The sequence below is a fragment of the Globicephala melas genome, chromosome 16 (assembly GCF_963455315.2).
Source record: "Globicephala melas chromosome 16, mGloMel1.2, whole genome shotgun sequence".
NCBI lineage: Eukaryota > Metazoa > Chordata > Mammalia > Artiodactyla > Delphinidae > Globicephala > Globicephala melas.
Window position 1 is genome coordinate 11,185,332 of NC_083329.1, and position 25,164 is coordinate 11,210,495.

Here is a 25,164-nt window from a genome sequence, read left to right on the forward strand (position 1 = left end):
TCAGATTTTGTTTCTTCATGATTCAGTCTGGTAGGTCATATGTTTCTAGGAATTAATCCATTTCCTCTAAATTGTTCAATTTGTTGGCATACGCCTGTTCATAGTAGTCTCATAATCCTACGTATTTCTGTGTTATCAGTTGTAATATCTCTTTCATTTATAATTTTGAGTTCTCTCTCTTTTTTCCTTGGTTAGCCTAGCTAAGAGTTTGTCAATTTTGTTTATCTCTTCAACAGCCAACTCTTAACTTTGTTGATCTTTTCTATTGTTTTTCTATTTTCTATTTCACTTATTTCTGGTCTAATCTTTATTACTTCCTTCCTCTTGCCAACTTTAGGTTTAGTTTCTTCTTCTTTTTCTAGTTCTTTGAGGTGTAATTGTTAGGTTGAGATCTTCCTTTTTTCTTAATATAGGCATTTATAGCTATAAAGTTTCCTCTTAGAACTGCTTTTGCTGCATCCCATAAATTTTGATATGTTGTGTTTCCAGTTTAATTTGTTTCGAGATATTTTTTGATTTCCCTTTTGATTTCTTCTTTGATCCATCTGTTCTTCAAGAGTATGTTAATTGCCACATATTTGTGAATTTTCCAATTTTCCTCCTGTTACTGATTTCTAGTTTCATACCACTGTGCTCAGAAAAGATACCTGATATAATTTCTATCTTCGTCAAGTTGCTGAGACTTGTTTTGTGGCCTAACATATAATCTATCCTGGAGAATGTTTCGTTTGTGCTTCTGAAAAATGTGTATTCTACTGTTGGTGGATGGAATGTTCTGTATATGTCTGTTAGGTGCATAGGGTCTATAGTGTTGTTCAAATTCATTGTTTCTTTATTGATTTTCTGCCTGGATAATATATCCATTGTTGAGAGTGGGCTGTTAAAGTCCTCTACTATTATTGTAATGCTGTTTATTTCTCATTTTAATTTTATTAGTATTTGCATTATATATTTAGGTGCTCTGACGTTGAGTGCATAAGTAGTACTTCTCTTTAAACAATAAGTTGCACAAGGATTTCTAAAGTTCAGTTTCCTTAATTAACAAAAAGCTTTTTGACATTCATCACCCAACTAAAAGATGGATAATCTGATGCTTGTTGAGCTCTCGATGGTACAATTTGTTATAACAAATATCCTGGGGTGAACTATTACCTTGAAGGAAAATTAACATAAACCTAATTTAAGTTAATTCAACCACTTCCTATTGCCCACAGAGGGAGTTATTTAGTGACCAGTGACTACAGTTTACATTTACATTAAATTCTGTGAAGATCAGCTAGGTGGGATCTTCAAAAGACTTTATGTATAACAATCACAAAAAGATAATAAAACTTTTCTTCAACATTTACTATGTGTCAGGGAATGGTCTAAGCTCTAACATGTTATTAACTCATATAATCCCATGCCAATATTTTGAAGTGGGCCTAGTATTATTCCTGTTTTACAAATGAAGAGACAGACACAGAGAAGTTAAGTGACTTGCCCATAGTCACAGAGCTAGTAAGAGGCAGGGTTGGGATTCAAGTTCAGAGGAGGCAAATTATACCAGGGACCCAAATCCCACCAATATAGACATGTTTTATTTTGTCTGTATAAAGTTTTAACCGCTATACTTAAAATTCCAACTTTCCAAACTCCCTTGAAAACTGTGAGATCTAGCAACACTGGGCCTCCATCCCCATTAGGAAGTAGCAGAACAGCACCTTCCTAAGACAACATATGCTCTTCCTCAGGTCCACACAGCCCATCTCTCCCTTTAATCTAATGGGTCACATTACCTGGCATCTGTGGAATTTGAATGTGTGACCCCTGCCTTACCCAAACATTCCAGAAAGGAGTCAACTACACCTACCACCTGAAACCCATGTACTTTCCTCTCAAAAACCAAGTTGGTTTTAAACTATACCCTGTGTCCCTCATAATGACCCACAGATGCTGGCTGCAGGTACTTACCTTCAGGGCAGCTGTCCCAGCATACTGTCTGCTAATGGAGTCACCGTTGTTGGCCCACATTATCTGATAAATGCGATTGCATTTCACCGGTAGTGGCTGCTCTGGGGGCATCACACCTAATTTTTTCAGCTAAAATTAATACATTGGTAGATTAACTGCATATAAGCCAGGACACTATAACATAAAATGTATACTGCAGAGAAAGGAAGCATATGCATGTACAATTTAGGACCCTTAAATTTTAAAAAATGATGTTTTCAGACTTTTTCAAAATTAAGCACCACTTGAAAGATAGCTTTATGAATTGCTACATCTGAATAAATAGAATAAAAAATTTATACTGTTTTGCTGTAATTTTTAATGTGTAGACTCATACTATTATATTTTGTCTTTCTTTTAAATTTGGCTATGAAGTGAAACTAACCATCAAAAAACCATATAGAAACAACAATAATATTAATAGTAGCAGAGCAGTAAGTGCCCAATAAATGTTAAGTCTGGTGCCACATTCTAAGAACTTTTTTTAATATAAATTTATTTTATTTTTGGCTGCATTAGGTCTTCGTTGCTGAGCATGGGCTTTCTCTATTTATGGTGAGCAGGGGATACTCTTCGTTGTGGTGTGTGGGCTTCTCACTGCAGTGGCTTCTCTTGTCACAGAGCATGGGCTCTAGGCATGCGGGCTTCAGTAGTTGTGGCACGTGGGCTCAGTAGTTGTGGCTTGTGGGCTCTAGAGTGCAGGTTCAGTAGTTTGGGCACACAGGCTTAGTTGCTCTGTGGCATGTGGGATCTTCCCGGATCAGGGCTCGAACCCATGTCCCCTGCAGTGGCAGGTGGATTCTTAACCACTGCGCCACCAGGGAAGTCCGAGCTTTTTAAAATAAATTATCTCATTTATTCCTCATAACCACCCTGTGCAATCAATACTCTTATTACCCCCATTTATAGATGAGGAGATAGAAGTTTGGAAAGGTTGAATTCTTTGCATGGGGTCAACACCTTGTATGTGCTAGGGCCAGGGCTTGATCTCCAAAGCCTGGCTGCTTCAATGTGATAGTAGAAGGCATCCCCAAAGGATAGTCACAAGGTTCTATCAGGAGAAAAAAACATGCTAGGAATGTCAACCTTGGGAATTCATTACCCAGGTGTTACAGGGCTGAAAGATCTAAAAGGGGACACTGAGATAAGAGATATAATGACTCCAGGAAACAGCAGGGTTGGGGCACAAAGGGAAGAGGCTGGTTCTGTGGTGCCAAAGGAACCAAAGCCACAGAGAGGGTGCTGATGATGGGAATATAACACGGGTGAAGGAACTTGTCCCCTTGTCCTCCTCCAGCCTCATGGTCTTCCTTTAATGCCCTCTATTGGCAGAGCCTGACGTGGAACCAGCTGGTTGAGCAGAAAGGTGGTGTGCAGACCCCATGCCCCAATACAGAAGCGAGTGTTTGGAGCTGAGATAAAAAGGTAAATGACTACACAGTGCCACCCAGTACAATTTTAAATGCTGGGCCTCACATTTTTGAAATGAGTACTTAAGAAAACGCCACTTGATTCAACTGATTTCTAGGAAAGGCTGTACTTTCCAAGTTTTAAAGCAACAAGGATGTTTGCATGCTGTAAATGTTCTATGGAACAAAGATTTTAGTTACTGGTTTACATGTGAAAAAAATTAAAAATGAATATTTACAATCCAGTGGACCCCAAATTACCTGCTGTTCCATGACCACTCGTGCAATGGCAGCTTGGACCACATTGGTGCGATCCAGGCAGTCCATGCAATTAACTCGAAAAATCCCTTCTTGCTTACATATTACTCCAGCTTGATCAACCCTTTTCAAAAACAGTATGGAATTACTTTACAATATGAAATACTTTAAAGTTTTCAAAACCCACAATTCTTCACAGTATAATAATAACAACAGCAACATTGGTTATCAATTTGCTTAGAATATTATTATGTGGCAGGCATTACTGAGACCTTTGTAGACGGTACTGTTAATTTACACAATAACTCAACAAAGAAGATATTATCCCCATTTTGGGGGGGGGGGAAACAGGTACAGAAAGAGTGACTTGCCTGAGTCACACAACTACTAGGCAGAGCTGATACAAACCCTAGTTATGCTTTTCTACACATTTAAAACCAGAAGGCACTTTAAAACACCATCCCATTCCTCCTTTTTGACTTCAAGTAGAAATGCATCTAAATTAGCTTGAACAGACTAATTCACTCTATCACCCAGTGAGAAGTCATGCAGCATGCCTCACTCATCTAACTTCTCTAGCCACCTGTGGCCTTAAAATCTAATCAAATGTTCTCTCCTGTCCTTTAAGCCAACTTCTTCCAACGTCTCCCCTGAAGAATCAACTTCCTTCTCTGATAATTTTTAAATGTCTCAAAACTGGGACCAAATACCTCTAAACCTTCATTCCCATGTTAGGGACCAAGAAGAAATGTAGATCATGGAGCGTCAGAAGGAATTAAAGAATAGTCACGGAGCACTCCATTCCATTTTGCTGTGACCACCTGACACCTTTCCCCTGTTCAAAGCTAACAATGCCTAATGACTCACACCCTTTTGAAAAGGAGAATAGGAATTGGGAAGCAAAACAAGAAAAACAAAAATCCTTTCTCAGCCTGCTATTATTTTAACACTTAGTGGTACTAGACAAATACATATGATTTCACAGACCAAGAGTCTGTCAAACTGATTTCTTACGAAATACCTACCAACACCACTTCATGTCAAGAATAATGTCATAAATGGCATCTGTTAGTGTTTGAACATTCTCAAACTTCATTCCTCGGCTAAAATACATGCCAAAAGGAAAAAAAAAAAACTTTAATAATTTTTTTAAGCTTATGATACCTAAGGTTACTTGGAAAAATGAAAGAAAATTATTACTGTAAATATGAGAATAACACTACTTTAAATAGACAATTATATAAATATTTATAACTAATCTTCATTATGAAAGAAAATATGCTTAAGAATACACTGAAACATATCGCAGCCATCAGAAGCTTCTTTCCCCACCAAAATTTTCAATACCTATGTAAATGAACCCACATTAGAGTCAGGATGACAGAAGAAACTTGCTTTCAGAATACACACAAGTTAAAATTACCATCAAAATGATTGTTGTTTTTCCAGAGCAAACTCCAGTGGAGTTATCCCAAGGGAGAGCAGTATTACTAACAGTATAAAGATGAGCCTTAAGTAAGGGAACACTATTACTCCTGCCAGGCTCAAACTCAAGCAGAAAGGGAAAGTTCCAGAAATTCTTTTACTGAAGGATAAAAGGAAAAAAGGAACTCTTAAGTCTCCAAGTCATTTTGGAACAAAAAGACTGTAAATATTTCAGGAAGAATTAACTTAAATTTTTAGGCAAAATAAAACCCGTATGTAAATGGAACTAAGTAAACAAATGATAGTCCTTTCCTTTCTAACAATGAGGAGAACAAGATTTTCTTCCCAATAAAGAGAAGAAAAACTAAGGTCCCTGTGGCAGTGTCTACCACAAACATTGGAACTGATCAAAACTCCTCTCAGGAAGCCATCTTACCAGTGCTCATGGAAGTCAAATGAAACATAAGTGAGGTGTGAGTTGTTAAAGAGCAACACTTGTTTCAGGTAAGCGTCGCCAATTATTTTCTCTCTTCCTGCCTGGTCTACCAAATTAATAATAACCTGTGAGAGTAAAGAAAAGGAAAAAATTTAGTTTAATCAGACATTAGACTCATAATTTTTACTGAATTTATTTAGAATTATGTTTTAGAAATAATTTATAGCCAGACTCAGAAATTAATCCACTCAAGCATCAATTATTTTTCCCTATAAGATTTTCATTTGTTACATTTAGGTTTATGAGAATTTACATCAACGGCATGAATAGCTTTTTTACACATTATACATTTGCGATAACCTCTTAGAATATAAAATGAAAACAAATTCCTTTATAATAGCAGGTATTTTAAATCTCTAGAATAATTTTTAAAGAAATATACAAAACCTACATACTGGACACTCTGAAACTTTGCTGAAACATGTAAAAGAAAACCTAAATATTTAAATGGAGAGACACACCATGGTGCTAGATGGCAAGATTCAATATTGTAAAGATGTCAAGTCTCCCTAGGTTAATCTATATACTCAACAATCCCAATCAAAATTCAATCAGGATCTTTTTATGGACTTGGAAAATTAATTCTAAAGTTTATCTGGAAGAGTGGATAATACAGGAAAATATTTGAACACTAATAATAATAAAGGACTTGTCCCGTTGGAGAGCAAAACATACTTTAAATGTATAGTGATTAAAACTGTGGTACAAGTGCAGAAAAATGAATGACTCAACAGAACAGGTCAGATGGCCTAGAGACAGACGTATGTACACTGAGGAATCTAAGCTATGGTTACATCATTCTGAGAGAAATATGGACTATACTATATGTGGACTATGTGTGGACTATACTATAGTGGTATACTACAAATGGTATTGGGATAACTGTCTGTTTACATGGAGGGGGACTTAAGTTAGCCCTCTACACTTCATTATACACAAAATAGATTCTAGATGCATTAATGATCTAAATATTTTTTCTTCAAGTTATAAAAAAGCTAGACGAAATGTTGGGATGATTTTTCCCTAATTGAAGGATGGCACTGACCTTCTAAGCATAACAAAAACCAGAGAGCGTAAAGAAAAGATGGACAGATGTGACAACATAAAAATATAAAACCTCTGTGTACTAAATGACAGAATAAGCAAAGGTTAAAAAAATATATAAAGGACTACCTAGGGGAATATACCTGCAACATAAAAACCATTAATATATAGAGTGCTATAAATTCAGTAAGGAAAAAAAATGGGTAAAGGATACAGAGGATATTCACAAGAGAAGATAAACAAATAGCCAATAAACATGAGACTACAACTTTAAAGAAACGTACATTTTAAAACAGGAAACCAGTTTTCACCTATAGACAGGCAAAAGCTGAACACTAAATGTAGACAGCATTAGTGGGTATATGGGGTAATGGGCACTGGCTCCCACTGTTACTGAGATTGTACACTGGTGTGATCTTTTTGGAAGCAACTGAGTGGTAGGTATCAACCTAAAAGAAATGTAATGTTTGATCCAGCCATTTCACCTCTAGAACTTTATAAAGCACACAAGTGTTCCAAAATATATAAAGGATGTTTTCTGGAGAATTTTATAATAGCAAAAACTATATCCTAAAGGTCCACCAATGGAGAAATGGTTAAATAATAGCCATGAGCTATTAAGTGAAAATAGTTGCAGAATAGTGTATATCCCATAGCTTATAGCCCTCTTTTGACTTAAATTTTGAATGTGTAATATGCATGTGTCAAGATGTTTTTTGCTGCAAATGACAAATTACTGACTCAAATCTCAGAACGGAAATCTGTTCTGAACCTCAGAAGTCGAGGTTGCACGGTTCCAGAACTGCTTCATTCAATGGTGACCAAAACCAGATCTATCTTTTTGTTCTGCCATCCTCGGCGTATTAGTCAATCCTCAGGCTAATGACCTAGGCTTGACACAGCTGCAGCAGTACGAACCAAATCCAGACACAACCACCACAGAGGGATTGACTGTGGGTTCCTGTATCTCTTTTTATTAGAGCAGGAAATCTTGCCCAGAGCCTCCCAGCAGACTTCCCTTCACATCAGACCTCATTGGCCAAAGTGCCAAGAACATACACAAGCCCACGCCTGTACCAAATACAGGCAAGAGCAACAGTAGTGACACCATGACTGAGTCAGACCGACCGTACGCCCACCTCCCAGAGAGCAATTACCCAGCGGATGAGGGTGGATAAAAGAACACTCTTGGGGTACTGTTAGAAAGGAACAAGTGTCTCCTCAACACATACGCCTATAAAGTTGATGAGTATAATGTGTACAAACAGGTTGTGAAAGTCAACAGGGAGCAGAAATGAGGGTGGAGAGGAGGTTATTTCTTCTACTTCCTTTACATACCTCACAATTACTTCAATTTTTACAGGGATTATGTGTTACATTTAAATTATGGTTTATTCTCTTCAATGCTACTTATAATTACACATATTGCGAATACATGAAATTTATTTACATTGTAAAAAATTCAAACGTAGATAAAGGTCACATCCTTCCTGACCACAAGCTAAGTCCACAGCCTTCCCTGAAGGTAACTCCCACTACAAGTTTGATGTGTACCCTTTCAGGCCATCTAAGTGCGTTCCTATATAAATGTGCATGCCATATGTAGGTGAGAACACATATATATGGAAGAGAATTACATATGACAGTTTTGTTTTGTGGGAGTTTTTAAATGGTAACATGCCATATGCTGTTACGCACTTTTTCTCACTCCACTATATGAGTTTAAGATCTTTTCACATTAGGACACACAGATGTACCTCATCATTTTTTTTTTTTTTAAGAAGATATTGGGGGTAGGAGTTTTATTAATTTATTTATTTTTGCTGTGTTGGGTCTTTATTTCTGTGCGAGGGCTTTCTCTAGTTGTGGCAAGCGGGGGCCACTCTTCATCGCGGTGCGTGGGCCTCTCTTGTTGCGGAGCACAGGCTCCAGATGCGCAGGCTCAGTAGCTGTGGCTCACAGGCCTAGTTGCTCCATGGCATGTGGGATCCTCCCAGACCAGGGCTCGAAACCGTGTCCCCTGCATTGGCAGGCAGATTCTCAACCACGGTGCCACCAGGGAAGCCCCCTCATCATTTTTAAGCATTTGTAGGCAGCACTTTAGATATGCTGTACTTTATTTACCCACTGACCTCCTGATGAACAAAGGGTTTTTTTATGCTGCAATAAGGAGGCTTATACATGCCTCCTTGATTGAACACATGTTTCTCTCAGGGAGATTTAAATTTTTTTGTCATCCTTGACAAAACTTGTACTTTCCGCCATTTTTATTTTAGTCATTCTGGTTTTGTGAATGGTGGTTTTAGTTTGCATTTCCCTGATGATTAACGACGTGGAACACCTTTTCATGTTTATTGGCCTTTGGACATCCTTTTTCATGAAGAATCTGCTCAAGTCTTTTGTCCAATTTTCTTTTGGGCTGTACACCTTTTTTATGGATTTATAGGACTTTTTAATGTACTCTAGATAAAAGTCCTTTGTCTTATATATGTCTTCTCCCGCTTTGTGAATTGCCTTTCCATTCTCTTAATGGTGCCTTTTAATAATCAGAAGTTCTTTTATTTCAGTGAAGTCAAATTTATCAATTTTTTAATTATGGTTGGTGCTTAAGTCCTATTTAATTTTAATAAATAATATTTATAACATATAGTAGTATTTTAATATTCAAAATATTTGATCATTCAATAAAGTTTCAGTAAATAAAATTTTAGTAAAAATTAAACATTTAGTAAAGTCATTTTTTTTCATTATGGTTAGTGCTTTTAAAGCCCTGTTTAAGACCCAAGGTCAAAAGATGTTCTATATTTTCCTTTAAAAGGCTTATTAACCTTTCACATTTAGATCCACATCCATCTGGAACTGATTTCTGTATATGGTACGTAGGATAGATATGAAAAGACAAATTACTGGATTAACAGTATAAGCATATTTTATTTTATTTTTTGCAGTACGCGGGCCTCTCACTGCTGCAGCCTCTCCTGTTGCGGAGCACAGGCTCCGGACGCGCAGGCTCAGCGGCCATGGCTCACAGGCCCAGCCGCTCCGCGGCACGTGGGATCTTCCCGGACCGGGGCACGAACCCGTGTCCCCTGCATCAGCAGGCAGACTCTCAACCACTGTGCCACCAGGGAAGCCCAAGCATATTTTATTTTGATTGATAATACCATTCAAAATGGCTATAGCAACTTATGCTGCTCCCAGCAATGTGTGAGTGTTCTCATTTCCCCAGTTACCTGCCTTTATCTCTTACTACAAACTTTGTTTTTTTTCAATATGAGGGTTTGCTTTTTATTTCCCTGATGGGACTTTCTTTGAGATTGCACAAAATTTATATATTAACAACTGAAATCTATTCAATATTGAGTCTTTCCTTCCAGGAACATGGTATTTTCTCTCCGTTTATTCAAGTCTTCTTTTACGTTCTTCAGTAATCCTCCCCTCCCAACACCCTTGCCCCCATATACATGCTATCTTTTTTGTACGTTTGGTAGATTTCAGGTTGTTTCTTCCTATTTTTGTTACTGTTAGAAAAATGCATCCCATGGCATTACACCTTCAGACTGGTCATTGCTAATGGATAAGAGAGTTACTGATTAGTCTATATTAATCTGTATGAAATCTGGTCATCTTATTGAACTTGTATTTCACCTAACAGTTCTCAATTGATTTTGGTTTATATGTTCACATACCTACATATGAATGTATGAATAAATAAGAACGGTGGGCCGAGAAAAAAGATATTGAAGGATACATACCAAATTGTTACCTCAAAGAGATGGACCTATAGGTGGTACTGAGAGATGCTTTTCCTATCCTACTCCAGATACTTCTCAGATTGTAGTAACTGACAGTAGATTAATCTCATCTAAAAACAGTCTAAAGTAGCTGACTCAATGATAATTCTTAAAGAATATTAAAAACACTCTTAGCTATGTGTTCTTTAACTTCACGAGAAATGCCATTTTGCTTAATTATGAATCATATATTATTTTCATGAAATTTAAAGAAACGTGCATAACCATTTCTAAAAATATGAAGGAACACTTATTACTACAGATCAAAACCCACCTGTTTTTTGTAAATTTTCAGTTGTTCTTCAAAATGGGCACAGAAATAGGCGACAGTGTCCTTTTCACCTACAAAGAAGTGATACAAAATCTTTTTTTCCTTCACATGTGTAACACAGAAATTAGTGTCTATTCCACCTTTACGTTTACTTTTACATAATTTATTGACAGCCCAAATGTAACTAAGATTGTCTAAAACCAATATTTTAAAATGAAATGCTAAGCGGAAGATCTCTGATTTTTTTTCCCCCAATTAGACTAAACTGAAATACTGAAGGTGGCAACTATGAAATGACATTTATTATTTATATAACCAGCCAACTTGTCAGAAAAGGTTTCATGTAGTTCATAATAAATTAATAAAAACCCCTTTAAAACAAGGATGTTAAAAACTGAAGTTTTACTGAAAAATATTCTGAAAACAATTTTTAAAATCAGCCTCTTTCAGTAATCTAATTAGATTGACATGACTTAGCTATTCCAGTGCTAAAGTTAAAATACTGGAAGAAATTAAGTCCTTAATATTTAAAACAACAACAAACCTTTCCCAGCAAAACATGTGAGTAAAGGCATCCTATCTATTCCTTGTAGATGCTGTCTTATTTAAGATATTTCCTGCTTCTATAAATATTGGCCATATTTACACTTTTCCAAAATTAAGCATGTAATAAAGTATTCTTTAAAGAAACAACAAATTAAAATCTGTGAATTAAGCTCTGTTTTGCTCTCTTTTGGAATCTTTTTATTGTCGATTACTTAAATTGTCAACAACCATTATTACTTTTGTGATTATTATATCACTATTAAATTTTACCATGAGTTATTATTTTAGATGAAGTATCTGGCAAAACAAATCCAAACCTATGAAGTATCTAATATTTTAAAAAACTCCCTCTGAAATCATCGTCTGCAAACCAAATAACTGACAGGCTTACTTCTGTCCAGCCGAGGTCTTGGATTATATCGATACCCAACCTGGCTCCAAAACACAGGCACAGAGCCTCGTGTTTGAATAAATGACAAGGTATGATTATGCACATGAATTAACTGCTCAGTCTCCACATAATTTGCAACATTTCCATTTTTATCCACTCCTCTTCGTTTATAACGCATTCCTAAAAGAAAATTAAAACAAAACAGCAACATTGAAAAAAAAAATTAGTCTCACTAGATATGCTTCTTAACCAAATCTGTGTCTTTCAGGACAGCCTTGGGGATCTAATGAGCAACTGCCAGGCAGAACAGTATCAACTTACCCCAGATCATGCCTGTATTCATCGTTTTTTAAAAGTTGAAGCTGAGATAGTTCCTGTGAACTGAAAGAGGAGGTTTTTCCCAAAGGTGCTAGCACTCGGGAAGGATTTATTACTGTGATACAGGCTGTCAGTAGGAACAATGGTATCTAGAAGCACATCCCAAGTGACTTTCTGCTCTTTTCCACATATATACCTCCTTTTCTTTTCCCTTTTGTTAACTCTCTCCCATTCACTTCTCTCCAAAAACTTGGTCCCCAATTATATCACACTATTGAGAGTCACTGGGCACTTTGAAGCCAACTGTGTTTCCAAATCCATTATTGTCATTACCATTTCAATACATTTGCAGATGTTGCATTCTCGCCTGGATTTAATTTGTACACTATTACAGCCCTCCACTCACCTGCTCTGTGTCTACTTCGGCGTGAAATGAGAGCCACTAGGAAGCGTGGGTGAATGTCATCTACGCAGGTGGACTCCTGAGGGGGGGTCTCCGGGCTGCTTTTCTCATCGTCAGATGACTCATTATAATTAACCACAAGTTCTTCAATCTGCACAAAACCTTGAATAATGGGGATAATCCAAAAGTCCACATCCGGTGTCTGAAAATAATATGAACATCATGTTGCTCCTATTCTGTACAGCACTGCTACTTCCTTACACCCGAGCAGTAGTTAGCACATACTTGTTGTTAGTTTATTAGAAGCAGAAACCTTCCATCCTTTAACTATATTTTCTGCTTTTTGGAGAACACTAAGGAATGGAGGGAGGGAGGGGGGCGGAGGTGAGAGCCTTTCCTTTTGTTTATGGTGGTCATTCATAAGAAGAGCTGCCTGAAAGGGACCACAGCTGCTGGGTACAAATTCAAGCTCCACCACTTACTTCCTGACGCAGGTGAATCACTTAACCTTGCCATGCTTCGGCATTCTGCTTTGTGAAATAAGAAAAACGACCACCTCATAAGGTTGTTGTGAAGATTAAATGAGTAAAATCTAAAAAGTGTTTGGCGTAGTGCCTGCCTAATAGTAAGGATTTAATAAATGTGGCTATTATGGTTCTTCCTGCTGGTATAGAAGAAAATAAAGCTTAAAGGTTGATTTTCAACTCCCAATTGTATTAAGCCTTTAATTAAATACAACCAACTCTGATCACTTTGTTATGAAACACAGAGGTCTATTCTACTTTCTAGTTTAGGAAAAGTCTTGCTCTGCCAAGCTAAAATCCAAGTAGTCAATGAACCAAAAAAAGAATCCTTTCCATAAATATCTTATTTTAAAAAGTCATCCAACGTAATTAGGAGAGTATTAATTAAAGTTAGAGATTTCCTCTTAGTCTTTCCAACTAAGAATACTCAGATTTCTCAACTGACTGTATGCAGGGACAGTAAAGGATGAAAAGTGCTCCAGAGAAGCTGTTCTTAGCCCCTCCTTCCCTCCTATCTCCGTATCTGTATCTAGCCTTAATCTCAGCATCAACTTCAAATCCACCCCTTCTTTCACAGTCTAAAGTAGCTGTGAAATATACTACTTATATACTCCAGGTCCTATCTCACAGTTTTGTTTTATGGAGCCTGCAGATAGGATCTTAGGAAGCTGGTTAGAGTTGAAAATAGTGAAGCAAAGGATCTACCTGCATTCATTACTTTTATCACCATTCTCATTATTTATATTTTTGTTTTAGCAATAAATACAAAACTCTCAGCGAGAACAGAGATCGGTATGCTACGAAATGCCACCTTTATTGTAAGTCATCGATTTTAAATGGTAATGCTACGTGTCTGACAAAAACTCTGCAAAACACATTAGAGCTCAATATGTCAGCAAACAGGACAAATACTCATTACAGACACCCTTATTTTTCTCCCCCTATCATTAAGTCTTGGTGGTCATGGTTTGATCAGCATCATAGAGAGGCAAGAACATTTTAGAGAGGTAAGCCATGATAGAGACCTAGTTTTAGACACCACCAGATAAATAGGTCAAAATCATTTATACTAACCACTACCAATAGGGAGAAACAGAAAGAAAAAAGGTTTGAACTTTCTGAAAGGTTAAGAAAAAGATAATCTGTGACCCTATTCAACTTTTTGCTCAATTTGTGTCCAAAACAGTAACTGGCACATGGCAGGCTTTCGATAAATATTGGTTGATTGACCGAATAAATGAACTGTCTTTGGACAGTCATAATTCTCCAATATACATGACAGAGTAAAGGAAGAAGGTAATCATTAAACCTGAAGGAACCTCATGCAATAATCTCATCATACCCCCTGTCTTCCCTGATTCGAATACTTGTAGTACTGGAACGTTCTTAGAGATTTGTCTGCTCCAATTTCCATATGAGGAAACAGGAACATTAAATGACTGGTATCACTAAAGGAAAACCGGGCTTCAACACTTCCAGTGGATACAAACAAAATATCTTTTACAGGAACTCTATGGATATTAGTTCCACAGCCTTAAATTATGACTGTTCTATGGAAACCTGCTAAAAAGATAAGCCTGTGGCTATATAGTCAAATTATGAACTATGAATATTTAAAGTAGTGCCCTGGTTTTCCCTAGCTAAATGATTCTCATTCTACAGGGGAAAACATTACGTGAGATTTAAAATTTTTTAGTACAACTTAAAAATATTTGCCTAACAACTATAAACTACCTTAGAATATTTCAGAAACAACTACTCACACCAATCTCAGTAAGGTCTTGTATCATATATTTATTCCAAAAAAATCGGTCATCAACCTGGAAAAGGTAGAAAACAAACAGTTCAGAAACATGTTGTTTCAGTTCTCCTATAGAAGCCAAACGGGTCCATGAATTGTTCTGGTGGCAAACCCTGCTCTGAGCTGTGAGAGGTACCTTTTGCCAGAGAGGACAGGGGTCCTTCTCCCCAGCACTCTGCCTCTGCACTGAATTGGTCAGGTCATAGGTCAAGCTATAGTAAAAGGATTCTGAGTCCATGAACATCTTCAGCAACTCCTCAAGTAATCTTCTCTCCAACTTCTCCTTTTCTTTACTTTCCTTAACCTGTAAGAAATTAATCTACTATTACTGCAGGAATTAAATGTAAAGCATTGTGTGGATACCACACAACTCCCTAGGAACAAAGTAAAAAATAACCCCAAGGATACGCAGAGATGGTGCTTTAATATGACAAGTAGTTTGAAAGTAAGTTTATTAGCAGGAAAGTCACCCCTCAATTTAAAACTAATCAAAGATGAATGCCAAGCCCATATCAATTAAACTCTTACTTTCTTTTTATTAGGAGCAGACACATTGGATTTAATATGCGTAAAGGTCTTCAGTAGAAACTTTGAGTCATCAGGAGATGGTATAATCTTCTCTGGTTTGTTAATTCCAAAATGATGCTTCTTACAGAGCTAAATAATAGGAGGAGAAAGAGAATTCATTATTACTAATATCTGCTTGCTTAATGTTCAAGTGTGAGTGCAGAAGTGTCACTATTCCTCAAGCACTGTGGTTAAAACATCAAGAGCAGGTAAAATGACCCAGCAGACAACTGATATTAGAAAACACAGTTGTGGTTTCAAGGATTAGAAAGCTACAGTAGAGGATAAGCAAAGAATACAGGGCAGGATATACTTAGGATTTAGGGGTAGAAAATTCAGGTTAGGATGATAGTAAGTTCTTATGTAATATAACTGAAGAATAAAATGCTCTGGTTGGGATTCATTAACGCTTTAAAAATTGGCATCAAAGGTTAAAAATAGTGCAAAATACACATATGCTATGCTCTAGTCACACTTCTTTAGAGCAATATATGCTAAATATTTATGCTAGTTAATTGAGTGTTTTGGGTGAGAAGTTGCGAAGAGTCTGCTCTATTGAGAATGTTAAAAGCTGGACGTTTCAACCACTCTCTCGCCTCCTATCGTCACACACACTAATGAAATCAGCATAAAAACACACTCTTTGGGTCCAGAGATTAAGTTTGAAGCAGAAAGTAGGGGCTGCAGGAAATATGCAGTCCAACCAACAAAGGTGATGAAGAGGATGGGAAGGTGTTAAGACAAGAGAAGGGCACAGAGGTTCTACAGAGGACTACCTGGTTAAAGTCAAGCGTTTTACATATAATTTCATGTGGCTCAACACACAAAGCAAATATTCTGAAAGGGACACAAGGATTCTATTAACCATATGCAGACTAATTCCATTTTTTCAATACACTGGTTTTACTGCTATGCTAAGTGGTAGACACCTGTTAAGAGCTAACAGTTACTAAATGGTTATCATTAGTAGTGTCTTACTTACAAAATAACTATTACTAGATTATAAACAGGATAAAAAAACTTAATGAGGAGAAAAAACTAATTCAAGACTGTGGGGTTTTTAAAAATATTTATTTATTTATTTAGTTTTTGGCTGCATTGGGGTCTTAGTTGTGGCACACAGTATCTTTTTTATTACGGTGCTCGGGCTCCAGAGAGCACGGGCTCATTAGTTGTGGCAGGCGCGTGGGCTGCAGAGCACGTGGGTTCGGTAGTTGTGGCGTACGGGCTCTCTAGCTGTGGCGCCCGGGCTCAGTTGCCCCACGGCATGTGGGATCTTAGTTCCCCGACCAGGGATCGAACTGGCGTTCTCTGTATTGCAAGACAGATTCTTAACCACTGGACCACCAGGGAAGTCCCCTGGTTCGAGTTTTGATTATAAATTTTTTTAAAAAGTTAGGGGGTGGACTTCCCTGATGGCACAGTGGTTGGGAATCCTCCTGCCAATGCAGGGGACACGCATTCGAGCCCTGGTCCCAGAGGATCCCATGTGCTACGGAGCAACTAAGCCCGTGCGCCACAACTACTGAGGCTGAATGCCACAACTACTGAAGCCCATACACCTAGAGCCCATGCTCCGCAACAAGAGAAGCCACCGCAATGAGAAGCCCGCACACCACAACGAAAACGCAATGCAGCCAAAAATAAATAAGTAAATTAATTAATTTTTTTAAAAAAGGAAGGGGGCTGTTCCTGTTTCATCAAATTGGAAGTGGAGACTGATAACTGAATGAAGAATTCGGATGTACTGCAATCTTACGGGTTTTATGTCTTTTCAAAGCTATGGCTACCAAACACTGTATTCACATGGGTTTCAAAACATGATTGAAACTTTACACTCCTCCTGGCCTACCAGTGAAGACAAGGGAACCAAAGGTGAAGTAAAAAAAATCTACAGTCATCCGGCCAAAACCAAGTTAACTTAATTTCCCTTCAAGTAAGCAAAACTAACCAGATCTTGAGATAATGGGGAAGGAGCAAGAATCAAGCATATGGACGTTGCTCCAGCAATTCTCTCCTCTCCCCTCTTTCTGCCTGATCATTCCCACCAGCACAGAAACACACTGATATTTCTCTCCTCTAACACTCCTCCTGTGCCAGCTAGGGTCCTACTTCTTTGTACTCCTCACTGCCTCCAATCCCTCTCCTCCCATTCTCTCTCCAGCCCACTCCAACTTGGCTTTGGCCCCCACCACTCCACCGAAATCTTATCTTCAGTGTGACCAATGGTCTCTACTTGGCTAAATGCAGTGGTGGATTCCTGGTCCTTATCTTAACTGCTCAGTAGCATTTGACACAGTTCATCTCTCCCTCATCTTCTCTGATACACTGTCTTACTTGGCTTCCAGTGATCACTCTTTTCCTCTTTTACTGGTTCTTTCCTGACCATTTGACTTCTTAATGTCTTGGCACCTCAAGGTTCAGTCCTTGACCCCCTTCTCTATCTGCATTCACTCCCTCAGCGATTTCATCCAGTCTCATGGCTTTAAATACCATCTACATGCCAACCCTTCCCTCCCAGCGGTACATTTCCAACCCCACTCTTTCCCAAAATTCTAGAATCACAAATCCCAACGTTTCCACTTGGATTTCCATCAGGTGCCTCACACGCAACATGTTCAAAACTAGACCCTCATCTTCTCTCCTCTGCCTTCATCTCCTGTGGCTCTCCTCTCCTTGCTTGCTCCACTCCACCCATGTCACAGCCTCCTTGCTGTTCCTCAACAAGCCAGGACTACTGCCACCTCAGGGCCTGTGTTCTGGCTGCTCTCTCGGCCCAGACATCCTCTCCTCAGATATCTTACCATAATCTCCAATCCTGGGCACTCCACCCACCACCCTTACTGCACTCAACTTTTATTTCCCATAGCGTTCACTACTTTCCAACATATGACATAATATAATTATGTTGATGTTTACTGTCTGCCGCACCCCCACCATGATGTAAGTTCCATAATAGCAGAGATCCTTGTTTTACTGACTCATATATCTCCAGGGCCTTAGCAGTACCTGATACAGGAGGTCTCAAAAAACCTTCGTTAAATGAATGGATGGGCTCTGACGCTACAAATGTAAGTGGTAACCTCCAGATTCACACATGGGGCATAAAAGTAGTCCTAGAAAACCATCACTTCCCTTCTTCCATGAATACACCTCATACCCCTCCAGCCTTGGTTAGTACGGAATTATTGGGGCAGTAAAGGAGCTCTCCCGTTAGCCCCCTGCTGCTGCTGCTGCTTGCGGCACTGAGCAATTGCCGGCTAGTGATTTTTATGCAGAGTGTTTGTTAGTAATCATCTAGTCATATTAATAACACCTTCTTTAAAAGATCTGAAAACATGCCTTAAACCTAGTTATAGATTGTTGCAATTTTAATATTCAAACAGGATATTATGCCTCTGTCAGACACAGTTATTCCTTAAGAGCATTCAAGCCAGCAAGACTTTCCCCCAGGAATATATCAAAGATGATTCTAAATATCTAGCTATTCCAAAGTAATCTTGCAGCAGCACACCTAGTCTGCACCCACTCTCCTCAGTCTAGAAGGACGGGAGTTGTTTTTCTCTGCAAGGCTGTGTCTCCTCTAGGATCAGGACCTTGCCCCATCATTCACCCGCTCTCTCCTCTGTTCCAACCTCTCTCTCTAATAGTCCCTTTCCTACCACCTTTTAACATTGTTCAAGTTTACCAGAATCTTTTCTCTAAATCCATCCCTCAACCCTGAAATCTCCATGAGTGAGCAGGGTACAGTGTCACAGTCACTGGAACTGTGAGGACTATAGTCTGGTTGGAGTAGGTCAAAGAGTGAAGGCCAATGAAACTGCTCAGGCAGAGTGAAACAAGGACTCCCTCGCTCTGAAAAGGACAAACCTTATGTGTGTCTAAGAATGTGGCATTAATGATCACTCTCTGCCATCTTGTCACCTGGCCCCTATGACACCCGTCTCTCTGGGCTCTTCCCCCACCTCCAACTGTTCCTTCTCTGTCTTCTTTGTTGGCATCTCTATCTCTAAAGATAATGGTGGCTCCCAATGTTCCACCCTTAGTTCTCTTCCCATTCTTCATGCTCTGCCAAGAAAATTTCATCCTCTTTCCTCGTTTTTAACTACCACTACGTTGAACTCTACATTTCTAACTCTACTCTTTTGCTCTGAGCTCATGACCCCAAAATACATCTCCCCACTAATGAGACACTAGTCTCTCAAATTCAGCATCTCCAAACCTGACCAACGTCTGTTTAGCAAATCTTGTTCCTTCTCTGGTATGCTGTATCTCAGGCAATGACTACATCACCCACTGGATTACTTAAGCAAGAAATCTTGGAGTCATCTTCCATTATTCTACCTGCTGAAGTCTCTCCTATCAACCCCAACTACTTCATGCTGATTGTTATTGTGTTAATTCAGATCCTTATCTTTTGCCAAGACCAGTGTTTCTCAAGGGAGGTGCTACTGGCTTAACAGACAAGAGAATTCTTTTCGGCACAATTATCCCACTTAGAACAGATAACCTAAGAGCCTCCTTTCACGAACTGGGGGGTCCCACTCCAGCACCAGGCTTAAAGTACTGAACATGGCTCCAGACACCCATCTCCAATATAGCCCTTTTAGTTCCCTTTAATGTGTAGGGACCAAATCTCCACCCACCACTGCCTGCTTATGGATGCAGAAACTAGAAGGCCTCTGTCTGACCCACTATTCCGTTTATGGTCCATGAAGATAAGATGCGGTTTCCCTCTAGGCCTGGGAATGTCTTGTTTTTCTTTTCTTTTCTCTCTTTTTTTTTTTTTTTTGGCGGTACGTGGGCCTCTCACTGTTGTGGCCTCTCCCGTTGCGGAGCACAGGCTCCGGACGCGCAGGCTCAGCAGCCATGGCTCACGGGCCCAGCCGCTCCGCCGCATGTGGGATCTTCCCAGACCAGGGCTCGAACCCGTGTCCCCTGCATCGGCAGGCAGACTCTCAACCACTGCGCCACCAGGGAAGCCCTCTTTTTTTTTTTAATCTATCCTCTTCCTGGGCTTGGAACAGAGTTGGTATAGGCCCAATATCCCTTAACTCCAAAATCCAAAAAACTCTGAAACCTGAAAGTTTTTAAAAGTTTGCTACAAGCTCATCTAATGACAAAATAATCCCTGAACTGATATGAGGCAATTTATAGTCATCATTTACCTTCCTTAGAATGAATATTCATATGATTCTTTAAGAAGTTTGAATGTGTAAAATTGTAGGGTAATGTCCCAGACTCACTGCACATATATCAAGTACATGGAATAACCTTTTAGAAAGCCCCCAAACCTGAATTCTAAAACAAATACAGCCCCAAAGATTTCAGATAAGGATTGTGATCTGCATTACAAAGCACAAAGTCACCACACCATCTTATCCAGAAGTCTGTCTCTGTCTCTTAAAACTGACTTTTCTAAATAGAAATTTAGAATACTTTAAACATAAAACATTTTCAATGAATATTTAAAAATCTTCCATATATAAAGTTAACTTTAGAAAAGAAAGTATAGACCACTATCTTTTAAAATAGGTTAAATTCAGGCCTACCCAGAAACAGGAATACAGAAAACTACTTCTTGGGATCCCTTCCAGTCTTAAGATGTTTTGTTTAGACAGAGCTCTAGGGATTACAACATACAGTGTGGACAGTAGGATCACCTTCCCTTTTCCAGAGGCCCAGCCAGTCCTGTGTAATATGTGCTTAGGCACTTCTCACAACATCGATACACACCATCTCAAAAAGAAAAGCACCACTGCAAGCGCCACAGTGCTCCCCTAGTTTTTCTACTACTCTAGCAACTTACATTTCACAACCAAGATTAAGGGCTGATGTTGTTGCTGCTGTATAGGAAAAGGAAACTAAATGATTTTACTTTAAAGGTTGGTAGCTATCTATGTCCATCTGGAGCTAAAATTTTAAACAGATGTCTAATGGGAAACCAAATATGGAAAATGATACAGTTATCTATTAAGGCAATGAGATACAGCAAATAAGATATGCAGATATGGAACATAAGCCTATAAAACTTTAAAGGATGTTTTTTCAAAAGAAAGAACATCTATGTTCTCATTTATTTGAAACCCACAGATTCTTCATACCCTTGTATAGATTTTTTTTTTTTTTTTTTTGGCCATGCTGCATGGCATGTGGGATCTTAGTTCCCCGACCAGGGATCAAACCCGCACCCACTGCAGTGGAAGTGCAGAGCCTTAACCACTAACTAGACTGCCAGGGAAGTCCCTAGATCTTTTTTTTTTTTCCTTTAATGGCACATTGCTTTGAAAAACAGTCTGGCAGGTCCTCAAGAGGTTAGACACAGTTACTATATGACCCAGCAATTCCATTCCTAGGTATGGAATTTCTCTTTCTGCCAAGAGAAACGAAAACAAATGTCCACCCAAAAACTTGTACACAATGTTCACAGCAGTATTACTCATAACAGCCCCAAAGTGAAAACAACCTAAATGTCCATCAACTGATGAATGGATAAATAAAATGTGGTATACAATGGAATAAAAAGGAATTAAGTGTTGACACATGCTACAACAAGCATGAACCTTGAAAACATGGTGCTAAATAAAAGAAGCCAGTCACAAAAGGCCACATATTTTATGATTCCATTTATCAGAAATATTCAGAATAGGCAAATTTACAGAGAAAGAAAGTAGATTAATGGTTGCCTAGGATTTGCCTGGGGTTTGGGGGGAAATGAGTGACTACTAATGAGTGCAGGGTTATTTTTAGAGCGATGAAAATGTTCTAACATTAATTGTGGTGACAGTTAAAAAACTGTGAATATACTAAAAACCACTGAAATTATGTGCTTTAAATGAGTAAACTGTATACTATGAAAATTATTTTAAAAACTGGCAAACAAGCCATATAACTAAAGCAAAAAGTCAATTGGGGGGCTGGGGGGACCTTCAAGATGGTGGAGGAGTAAGATGTGGAGATCACCTTCCTCTCCACAAATATATCAGAAATACAACTACATGTGGAACACTTCCTATAGAACACCTACTGAACACTGGCAGAAGACCTCAGACTTCCCAAAAGAATCGTGTGGCTGACAGGGTCTTGGTGCTCCGGCCGGGTGTCAGGCCTGTGACTCTGAGGTGGGAGAGCTGAGTTCAAGACACTGATCCACCAGAGACCTGCTGGCTCCATGTAATATCAAACGGTGAAAGCTCTCCCAGAGATCTCCATCTCAATACTAAGACCCAGCTCCACTCAACGACCAGCAAGCTACAGTACTGGACACCCTATGCCAAACAACTAACAAGACAGGAACACAACCCCACCCATTAGCAGAGAGGCTGCCTAAAATCATGATAAGGTCACAGACATCCCAAAACACACCACTGGACGTGGTCTTGCCCACCAGAAAGACAAGATCCAGCCTCTTCCACCAGAACACAGGCACTAGTCCACTCCACCAGGAACCCTACAGAGCCCACTGAACCAACCTTAGCCACTGAGGGCAGACACCAAAACAGCGGGAACTATGAACCTGCAGCCTGTGAAAAGCAGACCCCAGACACAGTAAGTTAAGCAAAATGAGAAGACAGAGAAAACACACAGCAGATGAAGGAGCAAGGTAAAAACCCACCAGACCAAACAAAGAGGAAATAGGCACTCTACCTGAAAAAGAATTCAGAGTAATGATAGTAAAGACAATCCAAAATCTTGGAAACAGAATGGAGAAAATACAAGAAACGTTTAACAAGGATCCAGAAGAACTAAACAGCAAACAAACAATGATGAACAACACAATGAATGAAATTAAAAATTCGCTAGAAAGAATCAATAGCAGAATAACTGAGGCAGAAGAATGGATAAGTGATCTGGAAGATAAAATAGTGGAAATAACTACTGCAGAGCAGAATAAAGAAAAAAGAATGAAAAGAATTGAGGACAGTCGTAGAGACCTCTGGGACAACATTAAATGGACCAAAATTTGCACTATAGGGGTCCCAGAAGAAGAGGAGAAAAAGAAAGGGACTGAGAAAATATTTGAAGAGATTATAGTTGAAAAGTTCCCTGATATGGGAAAGGAAAGAATCAATGAAGTCCAGCAAGCACAGAGAGTCCCATACAGGATAGATCCAAGGAGAAAAATGCCAAGACACATATTAATCAAACTATCAAAAAATAAACACAAAGAAAAAATATTAAAAGCAGCAAGGGAAACACAACAAATAACATACAAGGGAATCCCCATAAGGTTAACAGCTGATCTTTCAGCAGAAACTCTGCAAGCCAGAAGGGAGTAGCAGGACATACTTAAAGTGATGAAAGGGAATAACCTACAACCAAGATTACTCTACCCAGCAAGGATCTCATTCAGATTTGATGAAGAAATTAAAACCTTTACAGATGAGGAAAAGCTAGGAGAATTCAGCAGCACCAAACCAGCTTTACAACAAATGCTAAAGGAACCTCCCTAGGCAGGAAACACAAGGAAAAGACCTACAATGACAAACCCAAAACAATTTAAAAAATGGTAATAGGAACATACATCTCGATAATTACCTTAAATGTAAATGGATTAAATGCTCCAACCAAAAGACACAGACTGGCTGAATGGATACAAAAACAAGACCCATCTCTATAAGAGACCCACTTCAGACCTAGGGACACATACAGAATGAAAGTGAGGGGATGGAAAAAGATATTCCATGCAAATGGAAATCAAAAGAAAGCTGGAGTAGCAATCCTCATATCAGAGAAAACAAACTTTAAAATAAAGACTATAACAAGAGACAAAGAAGGACACTACATAATGACCAAGGGATCAATCCAAGAAGAAGATATAACAATTGTAAATATTTATGCACCCAACATAGGAGCACCTCAATACACAAGGCAAATGCTAACAGCCATAAAAGGGGAAATCGACAGTAACACAAAAATAGTAGGGGACTTTAGCACCCCACTTTCACCAATGGACAGATCATTCAAAATGAAAATAAATAAGGAAGCACAAGCCTTGAATGACACATTAAACAAGATGGACTTAATTGATATTTATAGGACATTCCATCCAAAAACAACAGAATACACTTTCTTCTCAAGTGCTCATGGAACATTCTGCAGGATAGATCATATCTTGGATCACAAACCAAGCCTTGGTAAATTTAAGAAAATTGAAATCGTATCATGTATCTTTTCTGACCACAACGCTACCACACTAGATACCAATTATAGGAAAAAATCTGTAAAAAATACAAACATACGGAGGCTAAACAATACGCTACTAAATAACCAAGAGATCGCTGAGGAAATCAAAGAGGAAGTCAAAAAATACCCAGAAACAAATGACAATGAAAACACGACAATCCAAATCCTATGGGATGCAGCAAAAGCAGTTCTAAGAGGGAAGTTTATAGCAATACAATCCTACCTCAAGAAACAAGAACATCTCTAGGGAGGGTGGGAGGGAGGGAGATGCAAGAGGGGAGAGATATGGGAACATATATATATGTATAACTGATTCTCTTTGTTATAAAGCAGAAACTAACACACCATTGTAAAGCAATTATACCCCAATAAAGATGCTAAAAAATAAAAATAAAAAAATTAAAAGTATATCACTACACAATAAACAGACATTGAAAAGATTAAAAAAAAAAGAAACAAGAACATCTCAGATAAACAACCTAACTTACACCTAAAGCAATCATAGAAAGAAGAACAAAAAAAACCAACGTTAGCAGAAGGAAGAAATCATAAAGATCAGAACAGAAATAAGTGAAATAGAAACAAAGAAAACAATAACAAAGATCAATAAAACTAAAAGCTGGTTCTTTGAGAAGATAAACAAAATGGATAAACCATTAGCCAGACTCATCAAGAAAAAAAGGGAGAAGACTCAAATCAACAGAATTAGAAATGAAAAAGGAAAAGTAACAACTGACAC

The 25,164-nt window shown here is 38.5% G+C and overlaps 1 protein-coding gene across 4 annotated transcripts in view; it reads right to left on the bottom strand.

Moving 5' to 3' along the window:
• Positions 1–25,164, bottom strand: part of INPP5F (inositol polyphosphate-5-phosphatase F) — a 92,426-nt gene that overhangs the window by 18,753 nt on the left and 48,509 nt on the right. For 3 of the 4 annotated variants that reach the window (XM_030839396.3, XM_060286668.2, XM_060286671.1), the window contains 10 exons: positions 15,201–15,329; positions 14,809–14,976; positions 14,635–14,691; positions 12,351–12,549; positions 11,627–11,806; positions 10,693–10,760; positions 5,521–5,645; positions 4,685–4,762; positions 3,663–3,783; positions 1,954–2,082 (listed from right to left, as the gene is read on the bottom strand). In XM_030839396.3, coding sequence (XP_030695256.1) covers positions 1,954–2,082; positions 3,663–3,783; positions 4,685–4,762; positions 5,521–5,645; positions 10,693–10,760; positions 11,627–11,806; positions 12,351–12,549; positions 14,635–14,691; positions 14,809–14,976; positions 15,201–15,329 — 1,254 coding nt within the window. The remainder of the gene's footprint in view (positions 1–1,953; positions 2,083–3,662; positions 3,784–4,684; positions 4,763–5,520; positions 5,646–10,692; positions 10,761–11,626; positions 11,807–12,350; positions 12,550–14,634; positions 14,692–14,808; positions 14,977–15,200; positions 15,330–25,164) is intronic. The other variant, XM_060286670.2, reaches the window with a different exon arrangement.